The sequence below is a fragment of the Halichoeres trimaculatus genome, unplaced genomic scaffold, assembly GCF_033239565.1.
Source record: "Halichoeres trimaculatus isolate MK-OKI-2021-1 unplaced genomic scaffold, fHalTri1.1 fHalTri1_scaffold_17, whole genome shotgun sequence".
NCBI classification, from domain to species: domain Eukaryota; kingdom Metazoa; phylum Chordata; class Actinopteri; order Labriformes; family Labridae; genus Halichoeres; species Halichoeres trimaculatus.
The window spans coordinates 11,298,812-11,315,170 of record NW_027437195.1 but is presented as its reverse complement, the minus strand read 5'-3'; the positions used below and the strand labels follow the sequence as shown (position 1 = coordinate 11,315,170).

At 40.1% G+C, this 16,359-nt stretch overlaps 1 protein-coding gene across 2 annotated transcripts in view; it reads right to left on the bottom strand.

Moving 5' to 3' along the window:
• The window catches only part of rcan3 (regulator of calcineurin 3), a 57,341-nt gene that overhangs the window by 4,797 nt on the left and 36,185 nt on the right, over positions 1-16,359 (bottom strand). For both annotated transcript variants that reach the window (XM_074692826.1, XM_074692824.1), the window contains 2 exons: positions 4,929-5,102; positions 2,239-2,410 (listed from right to left, as the gene is read on the bottom strand). In XM_074692826.1, coding sequence (XP_074548927.1) covers positions 2,239-2,410; positions 4,929-5,102 — 346 coding nt within the window. The remainder of the gene's footprint in view (positions 1-2,238; positions 2,411-4,928; positions 5,103-16,359) is intronic.

The following is a 16,359-nucleotide window of genomic DNA, read 5'->3' as shown; positions in this document are numbered from 1 at the left end:
AAATCTTCAAATAAAATGTTTAACTGGTCTTGTCAGGGGAATGTAGCTCATATTTAGTCTGAAACAGTTTGTACTAAAAGTAAAAAGTAAAAAATTAATTAGATTTCAGCTCATACAGTGTGATGAGGGTGTTTCTGTACTATGGGATGGCTTTCATGAAACAGAAGAAATTGCTTAAGAATACAAATGTTATGTGAGCAGAGAGAGTGCCTCCATAAATAAGGCAAAATACGCCAGTATAAGACCTCAGTGAGTCCCATTACAAAGGTAAAACTGATTTGTGATTAGCCTTTGAGCTGTTGTCTTCTTCTTCATTCACATTTATCTTTTAGACCAGGGGCATCAAACTCATGCTCACTGAGGGCCACATCAGCATAATGGTTGCCCTCAAAGAGCCAGTCGTAACCGTAAGACAGTAAAAAATGTAGCTAAATGTAACTAAATGTAATGTAAAGTAAATGCAACTACTACTTCGAAAATGCACCCTCTGAAAAAGAGTTTGCAGCACGGGCAATTTCTTCAGCCACAATCAACCCTTACGAATAAAAATATATTGCAGCATATTGGAAAATATCATGTTATATAATAGGTAATATATTTCCATATATGAGATTTAGTATTTATATTTTCCTATATATTGCAATATATGGAAAGCGGCAATCATTTGTATATTTTGCAATATATTGCAATTATTTCATGAATGTATAATATATTGCATATATGCCCTCAATATATTATTCCATGTATATCATAATATATCAATAATATATTACAATACATTTAAAAAAATATATTGGTACATATATTTTTCTTTTGTAAGGGATGCTAGCTTTCACTGCTGAGTTGTGATTGGTTATGGCTTTCTTGAAAACATCTTGCTGCGATTGGTTTGAATTCTAAATCTTGCACTATTTGCTGTTTTTCCTGAAGACTCACTTTGGCGTACTTAGCTCCGTGTTTGGTGTCAAAATGCTGATGTAGATTGTATTCTTTGACAACTGCCACAGCCTCATAAAACAAAAGACATACAGGTTTTTTCTCCTTGAAGCACAAACATTATATTGGCCTTCCCATCTTTCTTGAAACAGGCTTCATCTGCATCAACTTTTCTCTTCCTGGACATTTTGGGATCATTATTTTATTTTTCAATTCCACTATCGGTATATGGCACTGATGTGAAAACACTGTAATCTAGTGGCTGGATGCTGCCACTCTGTGGGTAACCTGAGTAGGTAGGTATTATGGGAAATGTAGTTTATGGTCAATGCACCCTTTTGACTTATCTATTGTGGGCCACATAAAATAGCATGGCGGGCCACATTTGACCCGGGCCTTGAGGTCGACATTTGTTTTAGACCCACAACTGTCAGTTCACCTTCTGGTTGTGGGTGTTGCTGAGTATAATAAAAATCCAGTAAGGTTGAAAAAGGGATAAATCAGTTATTTCTTTCTGCATGTTTGGGATCTCAGCCTACAATTTTATTTTTAATACCACCTGATAGGTAACTTCACCCCTAGGTCACTAATGTAAGCAGCAGCTCATCTTTAATGTTCATTTCAGAGGTGAGCCGAGGTCATAAAGGTAATATAAGTTTTAGATATTAAAGATGAGTCTGTTAGCCGAACATGACACCAATGGTTGCTACTGTTAGCATAATCTCTGGTTATTAAATCCTGAATGCTGTTCAGGACTTGGACTCAGAGATTCTAGGAAAGAGTCGTCTCCTCTGTTGACCCATGTAATGCAAAACACAAGCACTGGTACATGTTCTTCTATGAGATGACACTGACTGATGACGTCATTCAACGCCATATTGATGTTGCTCCACACGCAAAGTAACACAAAGGCAACACATCTCTGCTAAACGTCACGCTCAGGAAAGTAGTTCTCAAAGTACCTGTCAGCTCATAATGACGTTTATTTCAGTGATCAGGTGCTTTGGACATAATACTGTTTCCCACACGTGAATAATAAGCCAGCGGGAAAAGCTCACATGAAAAGCTGTGACTATTCAACAATGTTCAGCTCATTTCTTTTCTCAAACTGCTTCCTCGACACACACCTCTAATTTCAGCCACCCTGCTGAGAGCATGAAATTATTTCCTGCTTGACGGTGAGTGACGCCGCAGAGGTGACTCACATTTCACTGATTTATTATCATGACACACTTTTCCCACAGTCTGTGTTTATTTATGTGGATTTTTAAGTCGTTAAAAAAATAACTCCTGAGTACTGACCAGGTCCCAGCTTGGCTACTGCACACAGCAGGTCGTAGTTGATGACGGGTGTGGCGTCTTCACTCTGGCTCCAGCCCACAGGTGGCGAGGCAGGTGGTGAGATCAGGAACTGTTTGGTGGGCTGAGGGGGGGCCAGGTACGACTTGTCGATGTCCTCGTCGCCATTCTGGATCTGTGAGAGATAAAAAAAAACAACAGGTCTTATAGGTTTCTTTAACCATCTTGAGAAACCTACCCTGGTTTTCTGTCTGAACTTTAACATCCTCATAAATCAACACGTTAGTGTTTTTAAACTAACCTGTTGCACCATGCACTATTAAATAATTCTGTTTGGTCACCTGCCGGGGAATGACTGTGTAAATTATTATTCCCGCTGACTCGGGTACATAAACATCTTGATACTGATGTTAATCAACATATACTATCTTTGGCAGGGTTCATGGCTCATGATGTACTTGTAGCAACACTAAGAAGCTGACTCATTGTTCCTCAAGAAGCAGGCCAAGTGAGTTTGAGGTCAAAATAGCTTTTTGAGCTGCTTTTCTTGTGGAAACATGAAGGTGACATACATCAGAGGCATGGCTCTCTTCATGCAAGTCCACGTGCTGCGCAGTGAAATGAAATAAGGATTAACTCAGTTCAATTCTCTTTAAAAATAAGAGTTGAGGTAACCAGATTTATTTTGTTTTTTAGGTACTTTCAACCAAATGAACATCAAATGGATTACTGGAGGAACTGTGTGTGTGGATAGAGTTAACTAAAGCAGTAAGCAGTTTGGAGATATTTCATACTTCACAAGTTTAGTGCTTCTTTAATCCAGTGCTGAGGTTTACAGTTAAATTGTATGTCATGCTAGCCGGAAGTTGCCAAGACATAAATCTCAGTCTCATCTTCATATTAAGGAGTAGAGAACAGTAAATTACTGATATATATGAGACCGAGTCAGTATCAGTATCAGTACTGGCTGATTATGAAACCCTGTATCAGTATTGGTCTCAGGGTTTAAAAAGTTAGATCGGTGCATCTCTTGTTAGAACAAGTCAGTGGGTCTGAATGAAGAGAAAGAATGCCAGTGTTAATTTTGTTGATGAAAATCATGATGAATATTTCCATGGCAAGTGACGACCCCCCCCAAAAAAATTGCCAGTTGGTAAAGACTGGCAAACGTATATTTACCTCCCCCAAGGAGGTTATGTTTTTGGGATAGTTTGTCTGTTTGTCTGTGAATAACATAATTCAAAGAGTAACGAACGGATCTTGATGAAATTTTCAGGTAATGTTCAAAATGGGATAGGGAAGAAGTTATTAAATTTTGGAGGTGATCTGGATCACTGTCTGGATCGAGGACTTTTTTTAAGGATTCTTTATCATTGTGAGATAGGGCCGTTTTCACCATATGTGTATATAACTCCACCATAAACGGTCGGATTGATTTGCAAAACAATACAAGACAAGGTCACCATCATTTCTGACAGATGTAAAAGTATGATCCAGATCCTGGCAATTTTCTGGATACTAAGATCTGGAATAAGAAATATGCACTGGGTCATCATAAATTTCAACACTGTCAGGTAACAAATTAACAATAAAGTAGGACGAAAGTGTAGTGTGAAAATCACAATATGCTTGGTGGAGGTCTGCGCTCTCTGACTGCTTTTCTAGTTTGTCTTTGTTAATGAGACAATGAATACATACAGCCTGTAAAGATTGAAGAAATGTTAAGATGAAATATTGACTTAAACTAGACTAAATTGTTTTGGGTTCTAGAGTCCAGGCTAACACTTAACTAAAACTAACAGGTATTTTCATCAGAGCGCTGAGACTAAATCTAAACCTGTTGCCTAAATCAACACTGGCCATAACACAGAGACGAACCAAACTCATATATCTTTAACTCCCTCTCCCGTCTTCACTATTCACAGAGAGGGAGTAGCGAGTGAGCTCAAACCTGCTCCTCATCCTGGCCCGGCCCTCCTTATCCCGTCCCTGACACCTCTTCTGTTTTTTTCTGCATGTGCGTATGATCAGTGGGATGTGCTCAGTTAATAACCCAGAAGATGTGCTGGCCCTCGTCACCCATACACTCCCACTGTGGGGTTGTAGTGGCCACAAGGTACCATGTGGTAGGTTGGATTGTATCAGTATCTGTCAATACTTGGAGCTTGCATAAACACAGCTGAGTCTGTTGAAGGTGGTAATGCTGACTGGTGATTCAGGGCCATCTGCTGGAGTCTTGTTAGCAGAGTGTAAGCACTGAGATGAGGGGTCCTCACTCAGCTGAATTAAGATTTTTCATCTTTACATTCCAAGTATACATCTACGTCTAAACAGTACAGACACGTTACAGATTTGTTTGTCCAATTTGTTTTTTTCTCCCTTTCCTTCAGAGATCACACACATGTGCACACACACACACAGCTGAGACAGATTTCATACAGTTGTGAGTTGTATCGTGACTGATGGGATATGACGGGAGGTTTTGGTGGCTTCAGGAAGCATTCAGGTGCAGATCAGCACAGAGAGGACAGCCTAAAGAAACTGAATAAAAGAAAAAGGGGACGTGACTTCAGAGACAGCCACCTGGCTCTCCTTGTTTACGCTCCTGTTTTGCATTGATTTGTATGCAGACACCTTGCTCAGATGGTCCATTTCCCGCCTGCCCTTCTCATGACCCCTCCGCTGTCACTCACCTGGGCGAAGTAGAGTTTCAGCTTCTTGCCGTTAAACTCGGACTCGTGCAGCTCGATGCGAGCCCGGGCTGCGGCCTCTGGGGTGCTGAAGTTGATCCGGACTCTCCGGAAGCTTTTGAACATCTGGAAAGTCGTCTGTTCATCGTAGATCCTAAACAAGGCCTCAAATCTCTCCTGTTAGAGATAAAACAGACAAGGGGAAGAAACGGTGAGATTTGGAGCATCTTTTATTTTGAAGGATGATGTCTCGTCATGTATGCTGCTACTCTCAGACACCGGGACAAGGATCGAAAAAATGAGTAGACCTGGTTTATGATCTGAGCTTCAACCAACAATTTTGAAAGAAAACTAAAAAAAAAAAATTCTGAAAAATACTTATTATCTTATTTTTCCAGAAAATCAAAGCAGCTCCTTTTGTATTTGTGTGTTTGTCTCAAATAACCATAACCAACAATTCCTTCCTCATGTTTCTGTGAAATATTCCCTCAGAGCACAAAATGTGCCTCAGACTATTTTTGCAGCCTTTTCATTAGCTATTGACTTGACAGGGAAATTTGATTTACAACTTCCTGTCATTTTCTCGCAATCTTCTTTGATGCTGTCTGTGTCATCATCCATTTTTTTGTTCTTACAATTTCCTCCTTTCTCTGATTATATCCCCTCCGTCCTCTCCCCCCTCTTCTTCCAGCAGCACACGTTGTCTTTACTTATACTCATATGAGTTATTCCCGGATGAACCATGTTTTTATCACCCAAGCCTCAACACAGGTGCCAAATTTGCCTCCTCGGATGTGAACTCAATCAAGCAGCTCAGTAGGAGGGTGAAAGGAAAAGGCCTCTGGGAGAGCTGGTTTCTGAGTAATCCACAGCTATAACATATTCTCTGTCTGTTAACTGACCACCTCGCAGAACAGACGGAAGAGTGACAGTGAAAGCACGTCAGCTTTCCAAGAAACAAGATGGATGGATGGTCTGAATCTTCCACTCTGACTCCAGTGAAGTCCCTGTCAAGGCTGATTCAGATTCAGCTTCATGTTCTTCCTTCACAGCTGAAAGGAAAACTTAGCAAATGATTTCACTCCAGGGTTTTTTTTCCCATTAATTTTACTCACAAGTCCAATAACTGAAATCATCTGAGGATGTTTTTTCCCCTAACTCAGTTGGTGAGAATCAGCTCTTCCCTTGTTTTGCTAACACAGCATGTCTGACCAGGATGGAAAGAGTGTTTGTTACCTGAAGGAGACACATTAGTGACAGCTTAGTGAGGTTATCTGCAAACTCAGCACTCTGAAACACGTATTTACAACAGTTTCTGATTGTCCCGATAGTCCTCGGTGGGTTTTATAATTACAGTATCAAAAAAAATAGAAATGATCATACTTAATATGATTAAATAACACATCAAAAAAGCCACATCTTCAAAATGTAGGCTGTCCCAATCATATAAAATCATGATGTAATTTCTATCTGGACATCCTTCAACTTTTCAACACCTAGCTGAATGCTCGGTATCAAGTTAGTTTGGCTTTCATTTGTCTTAAAGTCTGAGACATAAAAAGAACTGTGAACAATTTCTGGTGGTAGTCTGAGGAATATCTTAGTCACTGTCTTTCTTTCTTTTTAAAGAAATGTGGTGTTTTCAATTTAATGGGATTTTGGCTTATTTTATAAGCAGAAAAACCATTACAGGAATAAAATGAAAGCCCCTTTAAAGAGGCGGTGTTATTATTTTCAATATTTAATCAGAGATACAAAGGGATAACGCTGGATGTTCATACTTCAATGTGTGCAGATTTTCACATTGTTACATGTTCATATGTTGCAAAAATCCCTGGATCAGTCGGTACTTGTGACGCTTGTCTGTGAAAAGTGCTATACAAATAAAGGTTACTTACTTATTTACTAAAGTGATCGAAACTGTTTGTTCCAAAAATTACACAAGATCTTCATGAGATCTTCATTAAACTTGCTGAAATGATGGCATTGTCACATAACCATAACCTTGACTGATTTTAAGACACGCTAGAAGGGTGGGCCTCAAACACCAAGGCCCTGACAGGCGTCAAGGAGACTGACCAATCAGAGGGGAGGGGGCTTGTGGGACATGGACCTCTAGAGACCTCTAAGCAAAGCGTTTCAGATGGAGGCTAAAATAAAGGATTTCAAAAACACTTGTGGAAGAAGTATGTTTTTCTTTAAGAAAAGACGCTGGAACAAACGCTGGTGATACAAAAGGGACAGAATAAACCTTAATAAAGCAAAATACCTCCTTTTGAAACAATTATTCAAAAGCTTAACTGTTTATTGTAAAATTACACACTCCTAAAAAATTTAATGGTGAACATTATCACTTTTTTCATAACTTATGGACATTAAAATACATTTTACTAACTGACACATAATTAAAGCACATAGAGAATAGTCTCCTGCATATCACCTATAGGGCTGCAACTAACGATTATTTTTAGTGTCGACTAATCTATCAATTATTTTTTCGATTAGTCGATTAATCACGATTATTTTGAGTTTCAACCTAATTTGGCCTTTAAAAGGTGCAGACCTTTATAATTCAACCTGTTTTGCATTTTTACTGCATTTACCCATAGTTAGGTTCTCTCCTCTGATTGGTCAGCCCTGTGTCACGTTTGTTTGTTTGTTTGTCTTTATTTCATTCATGATGACGTGAAAAAATATAAGTACTAGGCTATACAAAAAATAAATAGGCTAAATCTCAAACTGAATGAAGCAGGTAACAGGGAAATTAAGTTGTTGTACGCAGTGTTGGACACACCGCTTATTAGTGACTTTGGCCTTGTTTTCTAATGTTTATTTGTTTATTGGGGCTTTGCTCTCTGTATGATCCCGTCTGACTCTCTCCCAGCTCTCCATGACAACGCGTTAAGTTTCGTTTCTCTACATGCGCTACTTCCACTTCGCTCATGCACACTCCGCCCCTCCTCCTCCCCGCTGAGTGTTACCGCTGCAGTGTGAGCTTGATAGTGATAAATTTCCTCTCTTTTCAAAAGTTAGGGGAATTTTTTACACTAGTTTGTCGCTTAGATCCTGAAAAACTGTCGGTAACAGAGAGTGAAGGAGACTCTCTAGATCACGTTATCAGACGCTAAACTCCGGGAGCTGACAGGCTCCGTCAGAGCCTCCGTCAGAGCGCACAGCGCTCTCTGGAAGTGGAGATTTTTCCTCATCAATATTCCTCACGTATGAACTTAGTGATCTTTTCCCATAAAGGTATCCAATAACACAGCACCTCATGGTGTGAACTGAAGTTACTAATGAGTATTACCCCCTGGTATTTGATTTCACCATGTGACAACGACAATAAAAATACGACGCGTCGACTATTAAAATTTGCGTCGATGATTTTTTTTCGTCGACGTAGTCGATTATGTCGACTAATCATTGCAGCCCTAATCACCTATTCTATCACCTACACCTATATCTATCTACCTATATATATATATATATATATATATATATATATATATATATATATATATATATATATATATATATATATATATATATATATATACCAGGGATCTACAGCAATTCAATCTACAATTTTTATGACTTACTGTGGTGGTTAAGGAGCCTTAGTCCTTGTCTGATTACCAGCATCTTTGATCAACTGTTATGTAACAACTTTCTCCATTTCTTCTTAAAATTCACATCATCACGCCGTCTGACACATGCAGAGCTGTTAATGATTGAACAAGCTGTGAACCTCAGTTGTGCTGCAGTGTGGTGTAAACTGTGACAAAACAATCTGCATTTTAAGAACAAGAAGACTCCACATTGTACGCATACGCCTCCCACCTTTCCTCTCTTTGTTTTATCTCTGTCTTCTCTCATTTAAAGGTGCATCTGGTCGTCTCTTTCTAAATGCCTCGAGGTAGCTGGCTGACTGCTGAGTTCACCTCCAGGCTCTGAGGTAGCGTTTTCAGTCAGGCTCTCAGATTTGGTTTACCATAGAAGGTGTAGTCTGAGAAAGAAGAAAAGTCTGGAATGTGTGAATATCTGAACTCTTCGTGTGCATTTTCAAGAAATTTCCCGACTGTGTTTTCCTTAACAATTAAACGTAAACTCTGTGAAAAAATATCTTTTATAATGATAATCCTTAAATTGTTCTCTGAAACGTCCAAAGCCACTAATTTCTTTTGTCAAGCTGCATTACAACAGTAACAAATGACTTCTTTGCAGACTGTGGCTTTTTGTGGCAAAGTGATAGTGAGCAGCAGTAGCTGGTTTTCTAGGTTTGTTTTTCTCTCTTTTGTCTTTTCACTATGACTGGCTTTTGTCTAGCTTTTCCTCTTTGTCACTCGTACATGGAATCAGCATGAAACCACTTTCATCAGAGAACTTTTCAGGAAAAGATGGCTGCCATCTGGGTTTGAAAAGAACAAGCTAAAAAATGCTACCAGGATCTAGATTTAGGGAGTTAATCACCTGGATTCTCATGTCCCGTAATTTCTGTTAATTTTACACTTGTTAGTTCAGTCTTGTCTTGTGTTTGCTGTCCCAGATTTATTTAGTAGTAATGCACTCTATTTGTTTTAAAAAAAACTTGATTTCCTGCCCTGATGTGTGTCCCACCTTTGTGATTGTGGTCCCCACCCTCACTGTTTCCCCCTGCACCCTGTTGGTCAGTGTCTCCTTTTGTCCTGTGCCTGTGTGTGCCGAGGTCTGAGTTTTGAAGCCAAGCTATTTATTAAGAGTTCTATTGGTTGGTATCTTCAAAAGCTAGTTTGTGCTGAGATTTTTTGTTGTCACTCCATCAACCAAGTTTTTTTTTTGGCTGAGATTTTTTGTTGTCACTCCATCAACCAAGTTTTTTTTTTTTGGCTGAGATTTTGTTTTGTTACTTTTTTGCTTTGCAAGAACTTTCCTGAGAATACTTTGTCTTTTTTTTTTTTTTTTTTTTACTCATAGCGACTTTTTTTGTTGCAGCTTTTGAGTCATGTGCCTGGGTCCTTGCATTAGATTTTTATATAGACAAGGTTTTTTGAACTATTTGAAAAAAACCCTGGCTAAAAGACATGAAGCTTTTGCATAAATGTTAAAAACTGCAGTTCTTTGACAGTCCACAAGAGGCTGTCAGTAGAAACACTGGAAAGTACACACAAGCCAGACAAGAGGATTTTTACGGAAAAATAAACCACTTTGGTTTAATAGCTAATTCCTCTATTGGCTGTATGAAGGGGAGGGGATTTTTAGTGATTATTATTTACAGAGCTATTAAACATACAAGTTTTGCCCATATAAGGGCATAGGTGAATCAACTGAGGTTGAGGACTGACCCCTTCACCTTTTCAAACATTAAAAAAAGCTCGATTGAGATTAGTGTTATGGCCTTCGTCAAAAATAAATTTCAAAACTCTGTACCGGACAGAAATGGTTGACGTCAAGGAGACTGTCTGAGATCTTTACCAAAATTCTGTTAGTAGGTATCAAGAAATCTTAAGTAAGACCAACTAAGTTACAGTGAAACTCCTACTTCAACGTGGAGAATGAACAGCAACCTTTGCTCTGTTGTTTGTTTTCACATAATCAGCTGGAGAACGAAAACAAAACCTCTGTTTGGCCTTTCTGCCCACTTAAGCTTGTTTTTAAATGGTGAATTTTCCATGAGTGTTAGCCAGCCGCTATGACTCACATGTCAACAAACTCCATGTGTGATAACTGATAAGGCTGTCCACACAAACACACACACACACATACACACACACACATACACACACACACACACACACACACACACACACACACACACACACACACACACACACACACACACACACACACACACACACAAAGAGTGGGCACTTGCCTAAACTAAATTGATGTTTTGGCATAAGCAGAGACGTGGGAAAGCTCCACAGATCATGTTCCGTAATAGCATGTAGTGTTTGTTTCTAACCCCACACACTGATGCCGAAACACCCACGGGTGACTGGTGTGTAACAAGTGAGTGTGCTTCATCACTAATTCATGAAATCTCTATGAGCGGACATCCTAAGGGAATAAGAGGAGGAAGAGGAGGGGGATTGAGGAAGAGGAGAGGAGTGTTGGGTTACACAGGCCTGCTCCTCTGCCATTGTTCACTGCAGTGACCCACTCTATTTGTTGTCTTTGAACACACACACACGTTAGAGAGGCCACACAAGTGAGTGCACATGTGTGTGACGTGCACAATGTGCTCAGAAGTCTCCATAATTAGTTATCTCTATAGGTATCCACACACACACACACACACACACACACACGCACACACACACGCACACACGCACACACACACACACACACACACACACACACACACACACACACACACACACACACACACACACACACACACACAAAGCATAACTGCAAAATAATGTGACAGGTATCCAGGCACAGCTGAAGGACAAAGCTTGTCAGCAAAGATAAACTGGTTTTAGCAGCACAAAACACTCACACTCACACTCACACACACACATACACACACTAACTGCTTGATCCAGCACCTGTTATTACTGTATGTGCAGGGAGTGAGAGCTGTAGGACAACAGATGAGGGAGGATAAGAGAACATCATGTTCTCCTTTTTCATCCTCACCAGCCAAATAACCTCGTCTACTCTGAAGACAATGTACGAGCTCGACCACGTCCCTCACAGACAGCAGCTTAAGGAATCAGGAAGGAGGGGGCAGAAATTTGAGGAGGAAAAACACAACTTATACTGATCAACACTGTCCCTGTTTTCCCCCACAGGCTTTGTTTATCTGCTCAGAGAAATCTGATGTGTTCGTGGCAGAGACAGTCGAGAGGCCTGGGCGTGAAGTCATCGCTCTCAAATAGCCGACAGCTCGGCTGGATTCAAACAGCGAGTGCTGTCAGTTATTGCTGACCGCATGTTTCTCCATGTCACCTTTACATAACACAGTCTGTACCTCAACAGGCTAAAATTTCCTTCCTCTCATGTCCTTGCATCATCTCTGCTCTGCTGATGCACGTGAGGAGCGGACTGGTGCGAGCAATTCGCAACATCACATTTTTTCCTATGACGGTGTCACAAATCTGAAACTGCTGCCGCTTTTACGAGTCATGCATGAGTATGTGCGACTCTTTTGGAACTTGTATCTGAAATTTGTGAGTGACAACCATTTGTGCTTCCTTGATTAGCAATCTGTGTGAAGACAGTGCCTTCTCATTGACTTAATTTGCTCTGGTAAACATTAGTAGCTCTGGGGTAACATCTGAAAAGATGACGAAGAGGAAAAGTTTTATTGGTGAATCAGGGGCACACAAAGTGTTTTAGATCTTCAGAAATTAATACGAACTTTAACAGAGATGTTGTTGAACATTATGGCTCCATTTAGCTCAAAAGGCAGACACGTTATCTGATGAAGATATAATTAAAGTGTCCAAAATTCAAAGTACGTAATAGCCTTTGAAACAAGATGCTACAAATAGTAAAGGAAAGGATGGTGAAATGTACATGAGTTGCTTCAATGTTCAACAAGAGAATGCAAAAAAAACCTTAACAGTAGCACTTGAGCTTGCTTTTAAACCAACCTTCCATGATGCAATTTGAGAAAAAATGTCTTATCAAACTTAATATGACCCAGATTCACCTGACAAGTCTAGACAAATGTCTCATTCCAAAATATCAAAAGACAAACATTGAAGATGCACTGTTCCAACTTTTGAAGTCCTGATACTGATACCTTGGTTTCTGTATCAGCTGATACAGATACTGATCCAGTACTGGTTTTAATTTTACAATCCTAATTCCTTGATATGAGGATGAGACAGAGTATGATGTTCTGAACTTCCGTTTTTTCTAACTAAAGTTAAACAGACGAGCTGTATGGATCTGCCTTATGAATTAGTCCAGTGTGATCGACATCGAGTCCAGCTATTTGAGACTGTATTGGACTGATACCTGATATCAGAACCAGATCAGTGCATCTCTAACAATAAATGACTCCTGAATTGCTTGCAGAAAGTAAAAAGAATCCACCAATGGATAAGACAAAAGATTCTTAATTAGTTTCATGCCTGTAAAAATAATTCACTAACCCGGAGCGGACCATGATGGAATATTGGTGAAAAACACCAGTTTTTGGACGATTAATGCAGTTTTAGGAGCAGCACTGTCTATGCCCTGATGGATCCATTATACCGACGTCCGCTGCACGATTTTGGATGTAAATATCTCCCGAAGCACTGCTTGGATCAGGAAAGCCTTCTGGGTGAGTATTTTGTTCTACTTCATTCTATAAAAAATGTAAAAGCTGTAAAAAACGAACTTATCCTTTAAGAAAATTCTTGCCTCATTGGTAATTTGACAACTCTATACAAGTGGTCTAGGCATCTTTTCTGTTTTTTAATATCTTGAAAAAAGACATTCTACTTAAGTTGTCTGGTGGATGTAGCTCAAATTAAAACATACGCACTTGATAAGAGTTCAGTTTTTGCACTGTAGATGGCTTAGGTAGACGATAAAGCCACTGAGGTGACGGATTACCAATCAACGGCTCAATCAACTATGTTGAACTGGTTCCTGAAAAGAAAAGAATCGTCTCTCCAGTATCAAAAGTGTGCCTTCATGTGACCCACTTTTCCTGAAAAGAATGAGATCACAGGAATCCAGCAAACTCCAGGCCAAGCAGAGAAAAAAAGCCGAGGATCAGGTATGAAAAGTTCGAAAGCTTGTTAGTGAACTGGAACTGTTGGCGGCTGCAGAGCCATCCTTCAGCAGATTGCCTCTCGGCTAATGAGGCAGTTATGTTCCTCATGGTAATGGAAAGGCTGTCATCGCACGGCAACAGGACGTGTCTTCAGGCATGACTCACAGTGTGGCACCGAGCGCAGAGCTAGCTAGGGGTCCTGACAGACAATCATCTGAAAACAGATCAGTCAGCCTAAGGTGTGAGATGAAAGGTTACCAGGCGACGTCCCCATGGTTTCTTTAGAAGATTAGGCTTGCAGATAGAATGATAAAGTACCTGTAGAGTATTGACTTCACTTCTCTTCCAGGTAATGAACCAATCAAGAGGCAGAATTCGTGTGACCCCTGTTTTCCTCTTATGCAAAGGTAGGATTACGTTTCTTTGCTGTGCACGGAGCACTCCCATTAAGAGGTTCGGTTAGGTGAACACAGTAATGGTTGAATATGCGTCAGCTCAGACGTATCCGCACCAAAACATCCACACAAACTCCAGATTCTGAAAGTATTCTCAGCTCGAGCTGTGATGTTCCAATACTTCAAAGTGCTGATGACTTTCATTGTTGTCAACTCATTGAGCAGTGCAGGGAGTTACGTAAGGCCCACATATTCATCTGTTTGTTCTCTGTCAGTGGTGAGAGTGAACAAGTCACATCGGCTGAAACGCTCAGACACGTCTCGTCTTTCCTTTGATCAGCTGGGTGCTGATCAAAAATGGACTTAACGTGGCCATGGAACGACAATACCCTCCAGTTTTGATCCTTGGGGTTGAACAGAAGAGCAAATTATGCAAGAAGCAGTTATCACACAGTTATCTGAAAACTGACAGGGTTTTTGACAAAAGATGTAAGTCTTTGGCATCAACTCTTAAAAATGTGACTTTTTTGAGACCACCCTTCCTGTCAATGAAGCAACAAAGGCTTTAGAGGACATGAAGTTCCTGTGTAGCATGATGACGATCCCTTTGTCAAGTTTTTCCCTGGTAGAAAAATATCTTCACATCTTGTTCATTCTGTGCAGTGTGTTATTCACACTTATAAACATCATGTTTCATTTCTATCAGGTGTGATGCTAATTACTGTAACAACAGGCACATGACATTTCCACAGGCTCCTTATATTCACTCACTCACAATGCTCTATTTAAAACTGGTTTCACGTATAAGCCAGTACAGAATTTCAATCACACTGGCATTCACACAATCCATGTTTGTAGTCCTGTGAATAGTCTTATTCTTCACTGAATTACAGTCTTTGTTACTGCAGATCAAAATGAGAAGATTAAACCAGCCTTAGTTGAACATAAAGAAGGGTCATTCAGTGTTTTTCTCTTTTATTCTGAGAATTACTCATCTTTCAGTTCCACACGTGTGCAGCTTTAGCCAATCCAAACCCTGGTGTTTGAATGGGATTTGGGTGAAAACCAACAAACTAGGCCACGGAGCCTCGGGGTGAGTCAGTGTCAGTGTTAGCACTAAATATAGACCATGTTGGAATAATTAAGAAAATTCATTTCTTAAATGTGAGGACCATCAGTTTTAATTACCATTCCACCCTAAAGGCTTGAACTGGATCCGGCCAAATGAGGTCGAACAGGAGGCCCAGATTGTAGAGATAACACACGGCGCTGGATGATGAATCTCATACCTGTGTGCACGTCTGCTCCAGCACATTTTTTTGCTTATCAACATATCATATTTTTTCCATCAAACTAAGCCAACTTTCCACTGCAATCAATCTGAGAGCAGTGGCAGCTGGGAGAAGTATTATGTTTAAGGCACAGTAGAGCTTTCAGCAGTTAGACTTTACTACGAGTGCTGTCAAGACTGGAACAAATGCTGAACCTTTCAGCCATTTTTTACACCATGGACCCACACACACACACACACACACACACACACACACACACACACACACACACACACACACACACACACACACACACACACACACATCGATCAATCTCTGCCTGAGTGTTTAATGTGGGACTTCACATCTACATTCACCTGCAGGAACCTTTAGAGCTGGGTTTCTCAAATAGGAACACTTACTCCTTACCCCCCAAAACAAACACAACCAAAAAAACAAACAAACCAAAAACAAAAAACAAACAAAAAAATACCTTTCAGATTACTAAGCCAAATAGCCTCAAAACAACAGCAAAGATAGCAAACTGATGTATTGTAAATTCACATTGTACAAGTTACAATGCCTAGCTTCCACCGTGTCCACGATGTTCACTGCCGCTAAATCAACTTGCCGTTGCATCTCCTCTTCCTGGCCAGTGTTGGAGATTTCCTCTTTGTCCTTTCATTTTCTTTTCACTGTCCCCGTCTTAATGCAGTAACGTTAGCTTGACTGTTTTCTCTGGGAGTGGTGGTTCGAGGGTGAGGGTGGGGTTCAAGGAAACTTTTCTGAGCCCTAGCAAACCTGTCTCTTTTTTTCTTAAATGTTCCGTAAAAACACACAATTTACTCAAGGTGGTGGCGGACCACTAGGGGGAGATGGTGGACCACTAGTGGGCCACAAACCATAATTTGAGAAACTGCATTCAAGCATTGTCTACAGTTCCCTTTTTACTGCTGATTTGCTTCGTTTTCTAAGTAGAATTTTTCTGCAAATGGTTTACTGCTAGCTTAACTGTTGTAGGACATCTGGTAATCTGAGGCTAATTTGGCGCTACATGCTTTAACTTTTGTGTA